An 18,819-nucleotide genomic window follows, 5' to 3' on the forward strand; every position below is an offset into this window, starting at 1 on the left:
CTCCATCTCAGGTCTCTGGCTGTCTGTCTGCATTTGGGTCCACTACCACACCTGTAACAGACATCAATATAAGATAGTCACCAAGAAATCAAATAGGTAATTCAGAAGAACTTCTTTACTCAGTGGTGAGAATGTGGAACTCGCTACCACAGGGAGTGGTTTAAGCGAATAGTATAGATGCATTTAAGGGGCGGTTAGATAATCATATGAGGGAGAAGGGAATGGAAGGTTATACTGACAGAGTTAGATGAGGAAAGACGGGAGGAGGCTCGAGTGGAGCATAAATGCCGGCATGGACTGGTTGGGCCGAATGGCCTGTTTCTGTGCCGTATATCCTATGTCATCCTATGAATAGCTGGCAGTGTATGCAAGGTGTGAGATGTAGGTGTGAGGCTTGCAACAGTGATAAGTGTGTGAGGGTGAGGTGAAGCTATGAATGTGAAGTATGAATCGTGATTGATAGAGGTTGTTGGTAGGTGCGTGATGGGGGTGTGGTGCATTGAGCAGTGTGTGAGGTTAGTGGTGCAGTTGGTGGGGAAACCGCTTTTGAAGATGCATTCACTGACCTTGAAAACTCGTGTGAGGTCATTGAACTACTTTCGGTACTGGATTCAGGTCCTCGGGGCAAGACTACTGGCAATGACCGCTTCAGCTAACTGCTCCCACAGCCTTCTTACTTTGAGTCTGTAGGGCCTCCTGGCTGCCTGTGGGTAGAGGAATGTCTCCTCCATTCTACCCCTGCACTAAGGTCTCTAGTGCTGCGTTGCTGCCTTTCCTCAGCCCTGTTGAGCCATTACTGAGTGACAGTTGCTTTGACAAGCACTTCCAACAGCAGCAGAATGCACCTCACCTTAAGAGATGCAGACTGCCTTTAAAAGTGGAGGCTAGCTTTAAATAGAGCTGGCCTCGCATGTTCGTCAACCCCCTGCTGAGTGCTTAGCCACTCAGCACTGGGCTGTACGCATCAATCATGGTAATTAGCAGGCAGCCTGATTGCCGTGTGCCTCTTGCATTACTTTGAATGGGAGCGGGCCGATCGTGCATTGCGATCTCTGCACCCGTTTTCGGGCCTAACACAATTTTTAGCCCATTAACTTTTTTAATTTAAATGCACTGGTTCTAAACATGATTTTGTTTGCTATTAATACTTGGCTGAAGCAGTCTAATACCACTGCAAATATCAAGCTTGATTTACCAGAAGTGGACACGGGAACTAAATTATTACATAACTGGTACTTAATATAACTCAATAATTGAATAACTGGAACAGGAACCAATCTAGTTAATATTTCTTTCTAATCACTGTTGCTATCGCACTGTAAAAAAGGAACAAATAAAATGTTCTGTATAGTTTGTTTTTATTCTAGAAACATTTCAACCCTACATAATGTGCCTTGCCCCTTATTCCACTGAATTATCTACTAATCATCACTTCTAAGAATTGAGAGACAGGAAATCAGAACAGCAGGCATAATAACAAAAAAAATACACTTATGACTTTAGGTCCTGTAAATAAGTCTGTTCTACAGTGATACAGATACAAATGTCATACATGGGAACTTACTAATACATTTGTGAATGTATTGCAGCAAGGAGTGTTTAGATAATTTGCAAATATTAAATTTCCTTGTGAAGTCATTTGTTTGCAATGCCCATCACAGAAAGAATTGCATAATTTCCCACATAACACACTAATATTTTGAAACCGATTTGGGTTATGAATTGATTTGCTTGCAATGTTTACATGTAGGATAATGGATGGCCAGACTGAATTACAGATACGTATGTGGTCCCATATTAGTTCTGGTATACCATTTGCTCGCAAACCAGCCCAAAGCCAACAAAGGACTTCTTTACCTGTCTGCTATGCATTTCTTGATCATCAATTACTTTGTATAGCATATATAAGGTACATTTCCCATCACCGCTGCTCTTAAAAAGTGGATGGTGCACAAATCAAGGTGAGTTGACAATACAAGGAGGGATGAACAACCCACATGCAATGAAGAACAATGCACTTGTGATACAAAATCACAAAGGGCACGAGAAGAGGAGAAATAATAGGAAATTAGTCTGCATGTTCAGATACAACACAAAGGATAGAATAGTCAGAAAATAGGGGCAACAAATTACCTTGTACATATTATACATTAAGTTATAATTGATGCCAAAAACTTTTACACAATGATGGTAAGCAACATCTTCCATTGTATCTGACTAGAATTGCTTCAATATATATATATATATATATATATATATATATATATATCACTCAGAGGATAAAAGCATTGCAAAAATAAAACTCTGCTTCAACAATCATATGAAAACAATGAATATAAAGAATGTATATGTACATACACAAACATTTTAGGGAAAACTGCATAGTTCTACAGATAATATATGCGGTTTATGTTTTAAATACAATTTAAGCAGATTATAATATTCTTTGGTACATAAGCAGTTTTCTACTGTGCAATATTTGGTAAGCATACATCCTACTGCAGTACATGTTTTAGAGAATTATAATTGTGATAGGTTGGTAAGAAAGTAAGGTGAATTTTGCACTGAGTTTCTATTGGTATATGCTTGGTTCAGTGTTGTTAAAAACAAAAGCTATCTTCCATTGTGAATCAAGATAGCAGCAAGTAATTAATAACAAAAATAACCCTGTTCACATGGCAGACACGAAGTTAGTTCCATATCTAATTTGCACCTGTTATGAATCAAAATGCATTGGTGAATAATTCACTGTTGCAGTTGAATTAAAATTTTAATTTGTACTACTGATTTAAAAATTATTAAATATAAAAATTATTTGAGAAGTGTTTGTACAAATGGTCTGATTTGAAGCCCTGCTAATTTTCTGCAAATGCACTGCATGTGTCACATTGCAAATTGAAAACATTTGATGCATAACCTGATTTAGGGATAAAGTATTGTGTAAACAGCAAGGAAGATGGAAGTCAATTTGAATCAGTAGATTTCCCATGTAAATAGGGCAAATAAATGCAAGCACCCAAGGCAGAAACAGGATTCCTGCTGCTTTGCTTTACTAGTACTAAGAAATAGCTTCTGTGCCTTAACCTCATGTTTTGTCGTCACAGGTTTATCTCAATTTACAAAGTGCCTATACCAATAGTTTGGGAATTTGTATCTGTTTCTAGCCATTAAGTTATCTTTACAGTGACTTTAACATTTCTGCAGCTTTTCGGTATAGTTAGATCTCAACGTTAACCTATGGTCTATAGAGCACGTAACCTTGCCAGTAGTGCTTCTACTTCAGGAACAGCATCACCCTTAGCGTTGGAAATAACAGCTCCCATCTCCTTCTCCCTGATGTCTAAAACAGCATGTCCCTCCCTTTTCCTGACAGCTTTACTCCTTGTAGTAGATGAATGAGCCTCTGCTTCATAACTGAACTCCTTGGCAATTGGAATTCTTGTTGCGTTTAAGTGGATATTCTGACGAGAACGTGACCTTTCCAGTTGTGCCTTTTGATTTTCTGCAGTGGGGAAAAAAAAATAAAGGGAAATTAAATTACAGAAGAGTTGAACAGGCTTAAACAAAAAACTATGCAAAGTACAGAAATGTGGAGCAAACAGTACGCAGGTAGCAGAGCTGGAAACTGTAAAGGTGATAGAAACTACAGGAAATGTCAATCATGCACAAAGGCACATAAATATCACCAGATAAGCAGAAGCTTGATAGCATAAACCCAATGGTCTCAATTTAGAAATCACGTTTTTCCTCTCAGCAAATTCAGCTCCAGGGAGAATGATGCCAGCGTAAGAGAGTGCATCTTTAATAAACTGATTAGCATTTACATGTTGAGTAAGGCAGGTGGGATGAGCACAATAAAAAAGTGAGCGCACCAACTACCATTAATACAACAAAACTTTTTTGTTTACAAACTGGAGAGTTTTGAGATTTATCTCAGAATCTTAAAGGCTTAGAGGTACAGCAAAAGCACAATTTAATTTTCAAACATTATCTATTTTCTATCTATCTGATATCTTTGCAGCATGTTACTAATAAGTGACAGTGATCTTGACTTATCACACTTTCTGTAGTAGTCAATGATTAAATGGCTTTGGCTGATTGACTTTCCATAGGAGCAAGAGATAGAAATTTTATCAGCCGGGTTGCAGACATCTAGCAAACATTATGAATTATCCTCTCCCACATCTTCAACTATAAAAAGGGACACTCCATATTCATGTAACCTTGAGCATAGCCTGAAAACAGCCTCAACAAACTTGACATGACATTTAAAGTTTTTGGTTATTCTCTGAAAGATGTTCTATCATCCAAACAGTAATGACTTTGGAACAGAAGCAGTCACTCATGACTGTGTGTTTTATGTGAAAGCTGAAAATTCCTACAGAAAACAGCTTGTACTTTAAAAGGCTTCTGCTGAAGATATTTACTGCACTGTCATTTCATGACCAGGGGGCTCACAGTGATGGATGAGTACTTTACACAGTAGCTTGGACAATCTCAGCAAACCTCTGTAGTATGATCACCTTTAGACCAGAGGCAAGAAAATAAATGCTTTTTCCAAAACCTAGTGGCTTTGCTGGCTATCAGTATTTTAGAACCTGTTTTTGAGAAACAGCATTAGCCAGTAGGGGGTGACATGATATATTGGATTGTGATGTATTGCTGTCTGTCAGTATATTGTAGCATACCTCCACCCACAACCTCAATATAGCCCACCACTGCATTTACTACAGTGTATTCAGGCAGGAAGGAAACACAACAAGTGTTCCAGATGACCTATCTGCACACAGTAATATATTAAAGTTTACATATCCATGTTTTTGAACATTTATTATCAGTTTGTTCATCTTGTGTTCTCTCGAGGTGCCTTCCATTGAATTTACGCTAATTAGTTTTGTAGAAAAAAACAAAATATTGAAAGCATTGAGGTATTGATATTGACACTGCAAAATGCCAATGTAAAGTAGCCAGCTGGACCTTGTGTAGGCATTTTTCAAATGAAGGCTTCCGTTTGGCATTCTGAAGATTATTTAATTGCAGAACTCCACAATTCTTCATCTCAAGATTTGCTCAGAACTGAATCAGAATAATGTAATTTTTCAAGCAATAAAATATTAGCAGAAAGAAATAACAGAAATGACCTTATGAAATGGCACATTGCATGTGGTGGAGGAAGAAAAATAACAGTATGTCGTTCGCTTCTGCAATTCATGCACAGAATGCTAATTATTAGAAATGAGGAGATTGTGTAAAATCTATTTCAATTTCTCTTCACATACTGTCTGCTGATTGTTCAGACTGGCATGGATTTTGCCGAGACCAACATTCGATATTAGAAGGAAAGGTTAGGTATCATCAAGGGACGTTAATTATGCAAAAGCAAGCAAAACGAATTTGATCAGAAACAGATAGGAAGCTTTTATTTCTCTCCGACAGCTGAGGTTAGAAAAACATTTATGTTAATACTGGAGCATCTGCTGATTACATCTGAAGCTGTGGGACACCGACATTAAATCACTGAACCATTTTGGCAGCTTCTAGGTTTTTCAGCTCTACAGGGGCCTCATTTCACTGGTAATTTGCAAAGAATTTCACCAAAGTTTGACAGACAGCCAAAAAAACTTCATTATAGAAAGATATTTTTGATCATTTAAACATCATGCGACAATTACAATAAGGCATTTTAAATCTACTGTAAGTAATCACCGGATTCTAGTCCTTGTAAATTGCTGTACTTTAGTGTGAAACATTAAAACGATAGGTCCTTTAAAAGCTGTAATGCCTATTTTGTTGATAACTTTTTTTTAATGATAAATTTAGTTTGCATCAATCAATTTCAACATTGTTTTGAGAAGGGCAGTTTCTCTGTGATCTGATATTTTTGGGAGAAGCTTATGACATCAGAGGAGTTGAAATCTACAGACACCTGCATTTTCAAAAGAATAGATCAGAATGTGACATTGCAGTTAACATTTTAATGGCTGCCATCATATGTTTAACAGTGCGGTGAAGCATAGCTGAAACCTATACATAAGTAATAAGTATATAGAAAAGGACTAAATAAAAATAAACCCACAGAATCAGATGAAATTCCATCTCCAGATTTACATTACAACTTTGCCATTGGTGCCACATGGAAATCACCAAAGTTGTAGTATAAAAGCATCCTTGATAGATTAGAAATAAAGTGAGGGAACTTGAAGCAACAAATAGAATGGAGGGATGTGATATTATGATCTTGACAGTAATATTACACCCTATATCACAGTAACATTTTGTAAATATAGTTGTCATGAGCAACCAACTTGCATTAGCAGGCAGATTATGTGTTTTTATCAATAGGCAGTTGCAAATGTGGATATAGGAATTGATAGCTGAAAAAGTTGACAGGCAGTGTGCACAGATGTAAGATTTTTAATGTACAATAGATAAAGATAATGATGCCTGTAACTAAGGCCAAGAGAGGTTATTTTACTACTGCTTTTGCACTGAGGCACAGCAGTTTTGGATATGCATCAGTGTGAAAGCATTAGTGTGACTTGGAAATCAGGTTTGTGATTTGCCTCCTGAGTGCGTTGAAGCCAAGGCACAAGAGATCTGCTCCAGAAAGTATTGTCATACCGCTTGGACTTCACACCAGATTGGTGAACACTTCCAACCTGGTGTGAAGCCAATTTTAACAAGCACTCTGACTGGTCAACTGGACCCACCCAGGAGCTTTTTAATCTTGGTATGCAATTTTTTTTAATGCTTGGAGAATGATGATACTTCAGCTCCGCTTCCTTAACATTAAAAATTATTATTTGATAAAACATCAGTTTCATTCGGGCATTTGAAGAATTAAGTAAACATGTAAATTAAATACGTGTGCGATGTGAACCGAAGGGAAACACATGCAGGGCATTTGTGAGTACGGTCTGAAGAATATCTAATGAGCAACAGAGTTGCACAAGTAGCTGTTAGGAAATATTATTCTCTATATCCACTCACTAACATCTGGCCCTCTATCTATTATTTGTCTCAGTTGGCTCACAAATAGCACGTAGGCAAGAGTCTAATGCATTCTGATGAGCAACACAGAACTAGCAAACAATTCACATGCTTAGACCCCACCATGAAAGATCTTGACGGAGAAGCAGTTAAAAGATCAGGAGAACAAAATAAACACAAGACGCAGCTGCCAATGTAAACGGATTAGTGTTTGCAGTCCATGCCCACGTGCAACAAGGCCTGGACGGCATTCAGGCTTGGGCTGATAAGTGGCAGGTAACATTGGCGCCACAGAACTGCCAGGCAATGACTATCTCCAACAAGCGAGAGTCTAACCACCGTCCCTTGACATTCAACGGCATTACCATCGCCGAATCCCCCACCATCAACATCCTGGGGGTCACCATTGACCAGAAACTTAACTGGACTAGACACATAAATACTGTGGCAACAAGAGCAGGCTAGGTATTTTGTGACGTGTGTCTCACCTCCTGACTCCCCAAAGCCTTTCCACCATCTACAAGGCACAAGTAACGAGTGTGATGGAATATTCTCCACTTGCCTGGATGAGTGCAGCTCCAACAACACTCAAGCAGCTCGACACCATCCAGGACAAAGCAGCCCGCTTGATTGGCACCCCATCCACCACCTTAAACGTTCACTCCCTCCACCACCGGTGTACCGTGGCTGCAGTGTGTACCATCTACAAGATGCACTGCAGCAACTCGCCAAGACTTCTTCGGCAGCACCTCTACCACTTAGAAGGACAAGGGCATCAGGCGTATGGGAACACCACCATCTCCAAGTTCCCCTCCAAGTCACACACCATCCCTACTTGGAAGTATATCATTGTTCCTTCATCGTTGCTGGGTCAAAATCCTGGAACTGCTTCCCCAACAGCACTGGGAGTACCCTCACCACACAGACTGCAGCGGCAATAAATGCTGGCATTGCCAGCGACGCCCCATGAATTAATTTTTTTTAATGTTAAAAAATTTCCTACATAGTGATTTCATGATCTGGACGGAGTCATTTAGAGAGGTGGCAGTAACTTCCCCACAGAAAGGAAGAGAGAGAAAGAAAATAAAAACAACATGAAAGGGTAAGTAATTCTGGCCCTTGTGTACTTCTCAGCGACAGGTTCTTTTGTGCCACTGTTGGTACCCTCGGAGCAGACTGGCTCACCCTTTCGGTCAGGAAATAGAGCACAATCTGGGTGCGAAACCTAAAGGAGAGAACGAAGGATATGGACAATTTTTTTTAAATGTCTTCGCCAAATGAAAAGCCAGACATTTTCCTTTTTTTAACTGCAGAAAATTTGACTGTTTTAGTACGAATCTAAAACATGTAGGCCTAGAAATTCAGTTGTTAGCGCCAGCCGCTAGCGCCTTAGGAGGAGGAGAAGTGGGGTGCTAAGCGGCTAGCGGCGCGACCTGGGCCTCTCGCGAACTTCACTCAAGATTTAGCGGCGGCGCAAAACCGCAGCGCCCGCTCGGCTGCGCACGCAGATCGTGATGTCATTTCATGGTGCAACGCCCTTAGTGCGCCCCGAACTGGAACTTCAGTGGCGCCGCCCTTCTTTGCGCCTGGCACCCCCAGCGACTGGTAAAGGGGAACGGTTCCCAGTCGCTGCGGGGCGCGCTATTTAAAGGGGACTCCTCCTGTATTCGAAGTGGCAGCCATTTTGTGCCAATCCTTCTGTGTGAGAGATGGATATTTAGACAGAGACAAAGGCAGAGAGCTTTCTGCTTTGACTCAGCACTCGCACGGGTACTTCTGACTTCAGGCCAGAGCTTTGCACTTGGATTTAACTTTCAGTGCCATAGCCTTGAGTCGCCACATATAATGGGGGCTGCAATGGGTGGAAACGTTGGCTTTCTGCATTGCATTCAAAGGGCTCAGAGACGCCGTGAGAGAGTGCCAGTCATGGCCAGACGGAGAAGGGCCAACAGGCGTCGGCACAGGAGGCCTTACCCACCCAGGGTATACCACCAGCAGTTCTCATATCTGAACATGTCAGAGGAGCAGTGTGTTCGGAGGCTGCGATTCAGAAGGGAGGTGGTCACTGAGATCTGCCACCTGCTTTGTAGAGATCTGCAGCCACAGCTGAGGAGCAGGACGTCTCTGTCTGTGGCAGTGAAGGTGACGGTGGCGCTCAACTTCTATGCCACTGGCTCCTTCCAATCCGCTACTGGGGACATTGCCAACATCTCCCAGTTTGCGGTACATTGCTGCATCCGCCAGGTAACCAATGCCCTTTTCAGAAGGAGACGTCAGTACATCTACTTCCCCATGACTCTGGACAAGCAGCAAGAGCGTGCAATGGGATTTGCAAGAATAGCAGGCTTCCCCATGGTCCAGGGCGTAGAACTGATGAACCAGCAATGGTCAGGCCTTGCTTCAGGGCTGCAGTGTGCAGGGCATGGCAGCCAAACAAGTCGACCCTCCCCCTTTAAGAGCTGACCGGCGCCAGCATGTCTGCCTTCATTCAGAAACTCGCTGCACCTGCGCTGCGCCCGCCTTCGGTGTTAGCGCCTCAGCTCGCCGGCTTAGCGCCTTGTGATAGTTGTGCATCGCCTGCTTTAGCGCAGCAGCAACCTCTTGGGGTGATGCAACTCAATTTCGGCGAAGGTTGCGCCGGGCGCTAAATTTAGCGAACACCCGGCTGTAGCGCCCCCAACGTGGTGATACTGAATTTTTAGGCCGTATTTTCTTCCAGTACTTGTCATTTTAAGCATAACAGAAACTTAGCACCTCACACAAAGGTCTAATGCATTTATTTCCAATAATCAATTCTATGTCTAAGGAGAGTGCACGTTTGTCTGATTTTGAATAAAGTGTTTAATTTGTTGACATTTATGTTTATTGGCACAGCATGTCTGATCAGGTATAATCTAATATTGAAAAAGTGCAATAGCCCAATGAGAGAAAATGTTTTATCACATTTGACAGTTTTAAATTACTGAGGTGACAAGTTAGATTTTAAGTGCAGAGTGTTAAAGTGCAATATGTTTTTAGAGAGACGATCAATACTGATGCTTCCTGGTGTGCTTACCTTTATTTCAAGAAACTTATGTGAGAAGAGATCATATTGTTTCAAGAAAAACCCAAACTGTGTTCTTAATGCATTCTAACAGACAGGCAAATGGGATGTGTGAGGTCTAAGACAATTTTATTTTAAAAAGGAAGCCTTTAAGTACAGGAGATACAACATTTACAAAGTTATGTATTGCATTTGCACTGCAGCTACTGGTCTCTGACTAGTAGCTGGTTACAATTACAGCCAGACATTACTATATTTACGCTGCTGGTTGGAACTCGGGTTCTTTAGCCCCAGAGAGAGCTCTGTGCATGCGTGATTGCATTTAACTCTTTTAGCAGTTTAGAGAGCATAAGCGGCAGCATCTGCATTGTCTAAACATTTAAATTGACACCAGGTAGGTTTAAAAAGGTGTTCAGAAGGCAGAAGGCAGAAGGCCGAAGGCAGCACCTGGTCACTTATTACACCACACTGTAGTTATACTCCAAGCAGTGTCTAACCACAATGCTGTGAGACTGCCTCCGTCAGGGTATCTTGCACTGTCTCTCTCCCAATCACGCGAGGCTCCGATTCTAGATTTACACTATAGAGGTGATTTTCAAATGCTGACTGCCCATTCCTTGTCTGAAAAATGGGTGACCAGCAGAGGAAAACTGGTAGGCACCTCAGACATCCCTTTGACAGGCGTGACCTTGGCAAAGAAGCTGCCCAAAGCCATCGTTTGGAGGCCCAAACCATATTTAGGTTTGAGCCTTATTTAAATGTAGCCGGTGAGCTGCGGGCATCAAACAGGTGCTCCATTGCAGGTTGGCTGCTGTGGGAAGGCAGAAAATCCCTACACTGGGCCAACCGCTGGGCTGGGGGGAGGGAGGTGATCACGGGCTGGGTGCGGGCTACCTTATTTTTGTGGAGCTAAAAGGAGCTCTCCTGGCTCCACAAAAATAAAAGAATAAAGAGGTTTAGGGCCCTTTTATGGACCGGTCACCAGCGATCCCTTTACAGACCGCTAGTTTCTCTGCTGATATATCGGATCCACTGCTGTGCAATGTTAAAGCCACTATGCACCTCCACTGGACCCCTGGAATGGAGTTTAAGGAGACAGCTGGTAGTGAAGATCCGAACCCAGGGATTTTCTTTGGTGTCCAGGATCATCCGGGAGCACTGGGTGGTTTTGGCAGAAGAAAGGTGAGGTCCAATAGCGCTTGATGTAGTCTGGCCAGATCCGGTGATGGATAGCTAAAGCAGATGCGCACCAGGTCTGCTCAAGTCTGCATCCCTTGAGGAAACAATGATGGGGGCCATACCAAGGGGAATGACCAGGATGGGAGACAGTAAAGGTTTGCAGGGGACAAGGGTATCAAAGGTTGAGATGGAGGAGTGGTTGAGCAAATGGATGGCTGCAAAAGTATTGTGGTTTTTGGAGAGGCTAAACAGTTGGGAGTTTGAAAGTGCAGTTGTAAGTGGCATGGGGGGGGGGGGAAGACACAAAAAAGAGTAAGGTTGAAAGGGGTTAGGGGGATATGGGTTATGAGAGATATAAGGAAGTGATTGGTGATCAGACCATGGGAGAAGAGAAGCCACAGGAGATTGCTAGGACAAGGAGTTGGCCAAGAAGATGGGGAGAAGTGTATATATGGGAGAGGTTGAGGGAGTATAGTATAGGGGTTGCTGCTCATAAGAAGGCAGGTAACTCGAAGGGCCCTTCACAGAATGCCAGAAGAGGCACAGAGAGTAGCCATAGGCTGAGACGAATCAAGCCTGGGGCAACCGAGAGGGGTAGCAGCAGAGTTCAATGCCATACTCTGTGTGAATATCCAAAATGGATTTGGCACAATGCAGCGCCATCTCAAGCAAGCATCCACTGCCCCCCAACAGAGAGGCTCCCCAGGCCAGTCGCTAAATTCAAAATAGATGCTTTGAACAATGGACTTTAGACCTTGGGTGATCATTTCGAGAGAACAATGACAACTGGCTTCCAAGAGTTTTGCATTGCCATCTCTCAGGGTCTGCACGATCTAATGGATACCATCAGGTCTGCCCTCCCACTGATTGGTGGGTAGTTAGATCTAGGATCCAGCACAAACAGCATGGCTAGAGTCAGTCTTCATAATGCCATCCTCTTTCCTGATGCCTGCTCATGCATCTATCAAGATCCAACATCCTACTGTAGAATTACCCCAATCACAGAATTTCACGCCCTCAATTTTCTATGTTCCTCAGTTTTGAAAAACAATAAAGACAAAATTTACTCACTTTTTGAACATTAGCTCACCTTCCCCAGCTAAGATAAAGAAGCTAGTTAGTATAAACTTTTAGAACATAATAGCCAGCTTCTTACTGCTGCTGTAAGGGCATAGTTCACCCTTTGTGTCAGGGAAGAGTGGTATTTATGCTCCACACGAGCCTTCGCCCACTCTATTTACTTCATCTCACCCTATCAACATATCCTTCTGTTCCTTTCTCCCTCATGTACTTATCCAGCTTTCCTTTTCCCTAGGTTTACAAAATATCTTAAAATTGATCAATATTATGCAGATATCTCCTTTTCTCTGCTATGCTCTAAAATGTGCTGTTCCGATGGACTAGGCAAGATTTTATGGTAATCTATTAAATTATCATGTATGACAGGTCAATTTAGAAGTAGTTATTAGTGTGAATCTCTTAAATGTTGCTGTTGCAATACATTCACACAGGAATATTTAAGTAGTTAACATTCAGCCTAAATGGCACCTTTTTACTTAACTGAATTATGCATCTATTTTTACAACATTCAACACCAGAAAATGCTTTGAATACATTCATGGTCCACTACAATTATCCTGAAAACATTCAAGGTGATGCAATACAATAACAATAAGATGGCTTTATATAATGTAATATCTCAAGCATAATTCAGAAACACCTTTAGATTGCTTCTGTAATTAACATAGGAGATAGGAGCAGGAGTAGGCCATTCGGCCCCTCGAGCCTGCTCCGCCATTCAATGCGATCATGGCTGATCATCCAAGTTCAGTACCCGGTACCTGCTTTCTCCCCATATCCCTTGATCCCTTTAGCCTTAAGAAATATATCCAACTCCTTCTTGAATATATTTAATGAATTGGCCTCTACTGCCTTCTGTGGTAGAGAATTCCACAGGTTCACCACTCTCTGGGTGAAGAAATTCCTCCTCATTTCTGTCCTAAAAGGCCTACCCCTTATCCTTAGACTGTGACCCCTGGTTCTGGATTCCCCTACCATCGGGAACATCCTCCCTGCATCTAGTCTGTCCAGTCCTGCCAGAATTTTATAAGTTTCAATGAGATCCCCTCTCATTCTTCTAAACTCCAGTGAGTACAAGCCCAATCGACCCAATCTCTCCTCATACGTCATTCCTGCCATCCCAGGTATCAGCCTGGTGAATCTTCGCTGAGCTCCTTCCATGGCAAGAACATCCTTCCTCAGATAAGGCAACCAAAACTGCACACAATACTCAAGGTGTGGTCTCACCAAGGCCCTGTACAACTGTAGCAAGACATCCTTGTTCTTGTACTCAAACCCTCTCTCTATGAAGGCCAACATACCATTTGCCTTCTTAACCGCCTGCTGCACCTGCATGCTTACCTTCAGCGACTGGTGCACAAGGACACCCAGGTCAAGTTGCACTTTCCCCTTCTCCCAATCTATTGCCATTCAGATAATAATCTGCCTTCCTGTTTTTGACACCAAAGTGGATAACCTCACATTTATCCACGTTCTATTGCATCTGGCATGCTTCTGCCCAATCACCCAACCTGTCCAAATCATCCTGGAGTTTTTTGGCGCACACATCCACCCAGCTTTGTGTCATCTGCAAATTTGGAGATATTACATCTAGTTCCCTTGTCTAGATCATTAATATATATTGTGAATAGCTGGGGTCCAAGGACCGATCCCTGCGGTACCCCACAAGTCACTGCCTGCCACTCGGAAAAAGACCCGTTTATTCCAACTCTTTGCTTTCTGTCTGCCAACCAGTTCTCTATCCAAGTCAATACCTTGCCCCCAATCCCATGTGCCTTAACTTTACACGCTAATCTCTTATGTGGGACCTTATCGAAAGCCTTCTGACTGTCCAAATGCACCACATCCACTGGTTCTCCCTTATCTATTTTACTAGTTACATCCTCAAAAAATTCCAGTAGATTCGTCAAATTAAACAGTATAATTTACAGGCACTTTACTGGGATTCATTGCCTAACCAGCCACTTCTGGATATGATGGCAAGGAAAATTGGATCTTGAAACTCAAAAGTGACAGGGGTCCCAAAAACATGTAGATGTGGTTGGAGGAGGAGAATCTAATTTATTCCCTTGAGTCCATGTGATTTTGAGAATTGTGAAAGGATGTTTATGTGTGATTTTTCAGCTATTTACAAAATAAAGTTAAAACCCAGAAAATGTAACATGCTGTGATAAATATCACTAAAAATATCTATAATTCCATTATAAACTTCTCCACTCCTCTGCATGCATGAGTTAGTGCAGATTGAGACATATTGGGGGGAATTTTTACTTGCTGACGGATTTGATGGATTCTACAGTTGGGAGTACAACACAAGGAACTGTGTAGGGGGTGGTGTGTGCAGTGATCTTTGCCCCTGACTGGTTTTGAGTGGTTCGAATTGCTCCCACACCCCTGGGTTCTAGACACCGGACTTAGGTACAGGCGGCGAAACAGAATTGGAGTAGACAACTGGTTTGGTGCAAGAAAACTGTATTTTATTTAGAGTCACACTTAAAATTACATACTTAAATTACTGGAGTGATTACAGGCATACAAAAGTACACTTAATTAAGAATGGGGAACACACGGCACAACGAAGGAAAATCACATTAATAATCCTCCTACCCTTGTCCCACCCCTAATACCTAACTAAATTGCATTACAAGAGCCAGGGATTATGCTCACCAATATGGATTTCTTGACAGTTCGAATCCTGTCAATTAAGCCAGTTGCGTTTTGGGGTTCGCTCTTTGTATCCTTTGGGACCTGCCGTCGCCACATGGTCCCAGTCTCAGAATCTGCGAAGATTCTTCAGTTGGGTTGAGTCCGCAGATGTGGTAAGGGTGCGGTTATGGATTTGTCTGGGTGAGTACCTTCTTTTCTCCGTTAGAAATAGGGAGTAAAGTCTTTGTTGGGTACTTTAGCTTGTAGAGTGGAAAACTTTGGGTTTTGTTATTCTGGTGGTCGAGGTTTTGTTGTGGTTGGGGTTCGGCTGGCGGTCTTCGGTGTCGGCTCGGTCGCGGTGGCCTAGATCATTACCTGTGTAGTGGTAATGATCTGAAGGTATGGTTTACCCGGCCCTTTGTTACCGCGGTGCTCATGGTCGGTCTTCGTGTAAGGCTGCGATTGCGGCCTAGTCGTCTTTGGTCGAGCCTGCCCCACCGTGCCTCCTCGCCGTGATGTTCCGTCTGCTTCTTTGAGTTTTGAGTAACCCTGCACCCGAGCGTGTGCCTGTTTTTCCCCAATGCCCCTTGGTTACCGATGGACCTGCAATTATACTCCTTTTGAGTTTGTTATCTGCGCGCCAAATCAGGGTTATTTCTTTGTCTAATTTTGGCAGGCTCGTTTAAGGTGATTACAGTCGTTCACCTTAACTGATTTTTGGGTGGTTGTCCCGTTGCTAAATGGTCTTTAATGTCTCGGTGTTGGTTATGCATAATGTAAATCGGTATTTTCCTGGCTTGGTAGCCAGTTTAAACTGCAAGCGATTTATATATGCATAGTCTTGATGGCTTTAAGTTTGTGCAAGATTAAGTCGTTTCCTGGGTTGATTTGTTTTAAAGGGAAGAATGCGTGTTCTGTCTCCTTTAGCTGTCTGGTTTGAAATCACAAATCAAGCTGTCTTCCACAGGCCTAGGCATGTCAAGTTTTGAGCTTTGAACTTGACATGCTGTTTGCAGGGTCCTGCTTTGACCTTGCAGGTCTTGCCATGAAGTCCAAAAGCCATTTCCTTTTAGGGTACCCTTGTTAATAACTTGTCCTTCGGGGTCCCTTATTAATAACTTGGGAGATATGGGAATTTTGTGAATCCTACAACTGTCAGAATGGTGTTTCACAGTTCAAAGTCTGCACCTCACTTTAGTGATGCCTCTCTGGATGTGCTGCTGGGGGTTGCAAGAGCCCACAGGGAGATACTGTTCCCTACGGACGGGAGGAAGAAGCCTGCCAGTGAATTCAAAAAGGCGCGGCTGGAGGTTGCTCATGAGATCAGCAGCAGGAGTGTGGTGCCACGCTCCTGAATTCAATGCTGAAAGCGGTTTAATGACCTAAGCAGGGCAGGAAAGGTGAGTACAGTGGCTTTGGAAGCCCACAGCAGCATGGAGAGGCAGAGGCAAGTCTGGAACTGTGGAGACCCAAGGACCTAGAGGGAACACTCCTACACAACAAGGATTTTGCAATAATGTAATTTTTTGCTTCTTCTGGCGAGTCGGTGCCTCCAGTCAGTTTTCTCTGGCGGAACTGACACAGGGCCGGCCTCCCCGACTCGTTGCGAAAATCACGTTACGGCACCCATGACTTCATTGGGCTGCGACTTTTGAATTTCAATTAGACCCTCTGTTTCCTGCAGTGGTAGCATCAGCCAACTTCAAAGTTAGTGGAGATATGAGGCCAGATTTTGCTGTAACAGGGAATCTAACGGTGTCTGCTGTTAGTTAGACTTGGCTGTGCACCATTCAGCTCAAAAACTTTGCCCACAAAGTTGCTGAAAGTGCAAGCTGATAATAGCACAGCGAGCATGATAAAGGTCACATACACTAAATGCTGCATCTTAGAAGAGTTTGTTGCTATTTTACTAAACCCATGAATCTGATTTAACTACCCATGAAATGTGGGAAAACAGCAATCTGTATTTCAATTTGTCACCAATAGATGCCTCTGGAATTTTATACAAGTGCTACTTTTCATATATTAAGTAAATTAATGGTATTGTGGCATTACATCAATATGCAAAACAGTATTCTTGTATTTTCTTTGAGAATATTAACTCCAGTGACAACACACAGTTAAGTACTTGTGCTTTAAGGTTCAAACTGCATTTCATCTAGCTATTAGCGAAGAATCATTTGAGTGTGTTCTGAAACCAGTGCCAGATCAAAGATTTGCACAGCAGAGAATGATGAGCTGGCCAAGATCTATGAACGCATATGTACTTGCATTCAAAACATGTTTTCTCATAAAACATAAAATATGCCTCAGCATGCTTCCCCAGTTACAGATATTTCTTCCTATGCAGACTAAATAGAGGATAACTAAGATATGTCACAATATCTGAGTATTTGTTCACATCAGAGTAGACTCAAATCTTTAAAAAGATGTAGGTCTTTGAAAATTATCTTCCCCCGACCTTAAATAAAACTAAACAAGAGCTGATGCTAATCAGTTAAAATGGTTGTATCAGTCTCTCCATCTCTCTTCCTCAAGTCTCAACTAAGTAGCCTGCATCTTTCTTTGCTTAAAAATGCCCCTCACACTGCAACTCTGGTAGGAGCACCATAGAAGAGCTGGAAATCAGGCTGGAACCTGTATACCCTAGGTTTTGGCCTTATGTGGAAGCCCTGTGGGGCCTTGGTAGGGGTGCGGACACCCAGCATAGGGATTTCCCACATCTCTGTCCCTCAGAGGCACCCAGTATAGGATGACTGACAAAGGATGGAAGTAGTCTCCACCTGGGTGCCCTGGCTGGGTTCATGGGCAGGACCCCTGAAGGGGGCAATGTTTAATTCTTTACAAGGTGCTGGGGGGGCTTGACACCCCTCCCTCAGTTGGCCACCGTCTTTCTACAATTTGCAGGCTCATTAGTATCGGTGCTCTAGGAACGGCCTTAGTGGTGCGAGTGTCTGCTATCAGCATGGAAATCAAGGTACCCCCCATATCCTGTTAATTTTGGCAGGGTCAGGTCCTGGGCAGTGCATCCTGGCATAAATACCAGGATGTGTGTCCCCCATAATAAATCTTCAGGGCTTGTTAAAAGATTGGATGCTTATAATTATGAGAATTCAGTTGATTCTAACAAAAACCTTAACCAATACATCAAAGCTTATTTCTTGCAATGGGCAAACAGCGCCATGACCCAATTCTTTTTCTGTAATTAGTCAATTTCTAGCACCCCAGGTTTTACAACCATTTTGGCTTAGCCACACAACTTAGATCACATAATCCTGGTGTCCTGGCCAACACCCATCCCACAGCCAAAACAAATTAGCTGGTTGTGGCAAAAGTGTATATTTTTTGTCTGTGCTTAATTCTTAAACTTGTTATTTTGTACTGCTAGAAGCAGCATGTAAGGGTTAACACCCAAGGTTGTGCAAAAACATCTGGTGAGCAGAAAGCCATCAGCTCAGAACAGATGAGTTGTCTGGGAAAGGACTCCTTAAAGTGTGTGTTCTTACGGCCCACACAATGATGTTGGTTATTCGACCTGGAGAGTGTTTTTACTTCCCAATCACTAACAACTTTTGCTATTGTCAGGGATTGCCCATATTGTTTCTCAGAAGTATCTGTAGACATCTTGAGTTTAAGGTTTTGCTCTATTCAATTCACCCAGCATGGCATTGGGTCAGTCAGCTTCAAGAAGTCACCTTTTGCACCAAGAAATTCCAAGTAATAACCTGTGAATGGCAGCTGATCTGGGAAGCCCTCTGTTGCCTTTGATCTCTGAACCCCTATCCTGTGTAATGCTGAACCTGATAAAATGTCTTGTGAAATAACCCAAAAACATAACACATTTATCTCATCTAGTGCCTTAAACATACTAAAACGTCTCA

The 18,819-nt window shown here is 42.5% G+C and overlaps 1 protein-coding gene across 1 annotated transcript in view; it reads right to left on the bottom strand.

Annotated features, from left to right (window-relative positions):
* Positions 1-1,341: 1,341 nt before the first annotated feature.
* The window catches only part of LOC147111592 (protein diaphanous homolog 3-like), a 1,088,834-nt gene continuing 1,071,356 nt past the window's right edge, over positions 1,342-18,819 (bottom strand). Inside the window, exon 29 of the mRNA XM_085998659.1 lies at positions 1,342-3,502. Coding sequence (XP_085854785.1) covers positions 3,243-3,502 — 260 coding nt within the window. The 3' untranslated portion in view covers positions 1,342-3,242. The remainder of the gene's footprint in view (positions 3,503-18,819) is intronic.

Source organism: Somniosus microcephalus, chromosome 10 (genome assembly GCF_052327205.1).
Source record: "Somniosus microcephalus isolate GS21.2 chromosome 10, FLI_Smic_1.0, whole genome shotgun sequence".
In the NCBI taxonomy this organism is placed as follows: domain Eukaryota; kingdom Metazoa; phylum Chordata; class Chondrichthyes; order Squaliformes; family Somniosidae; genus Somniosus; species Somniosus microcephalus.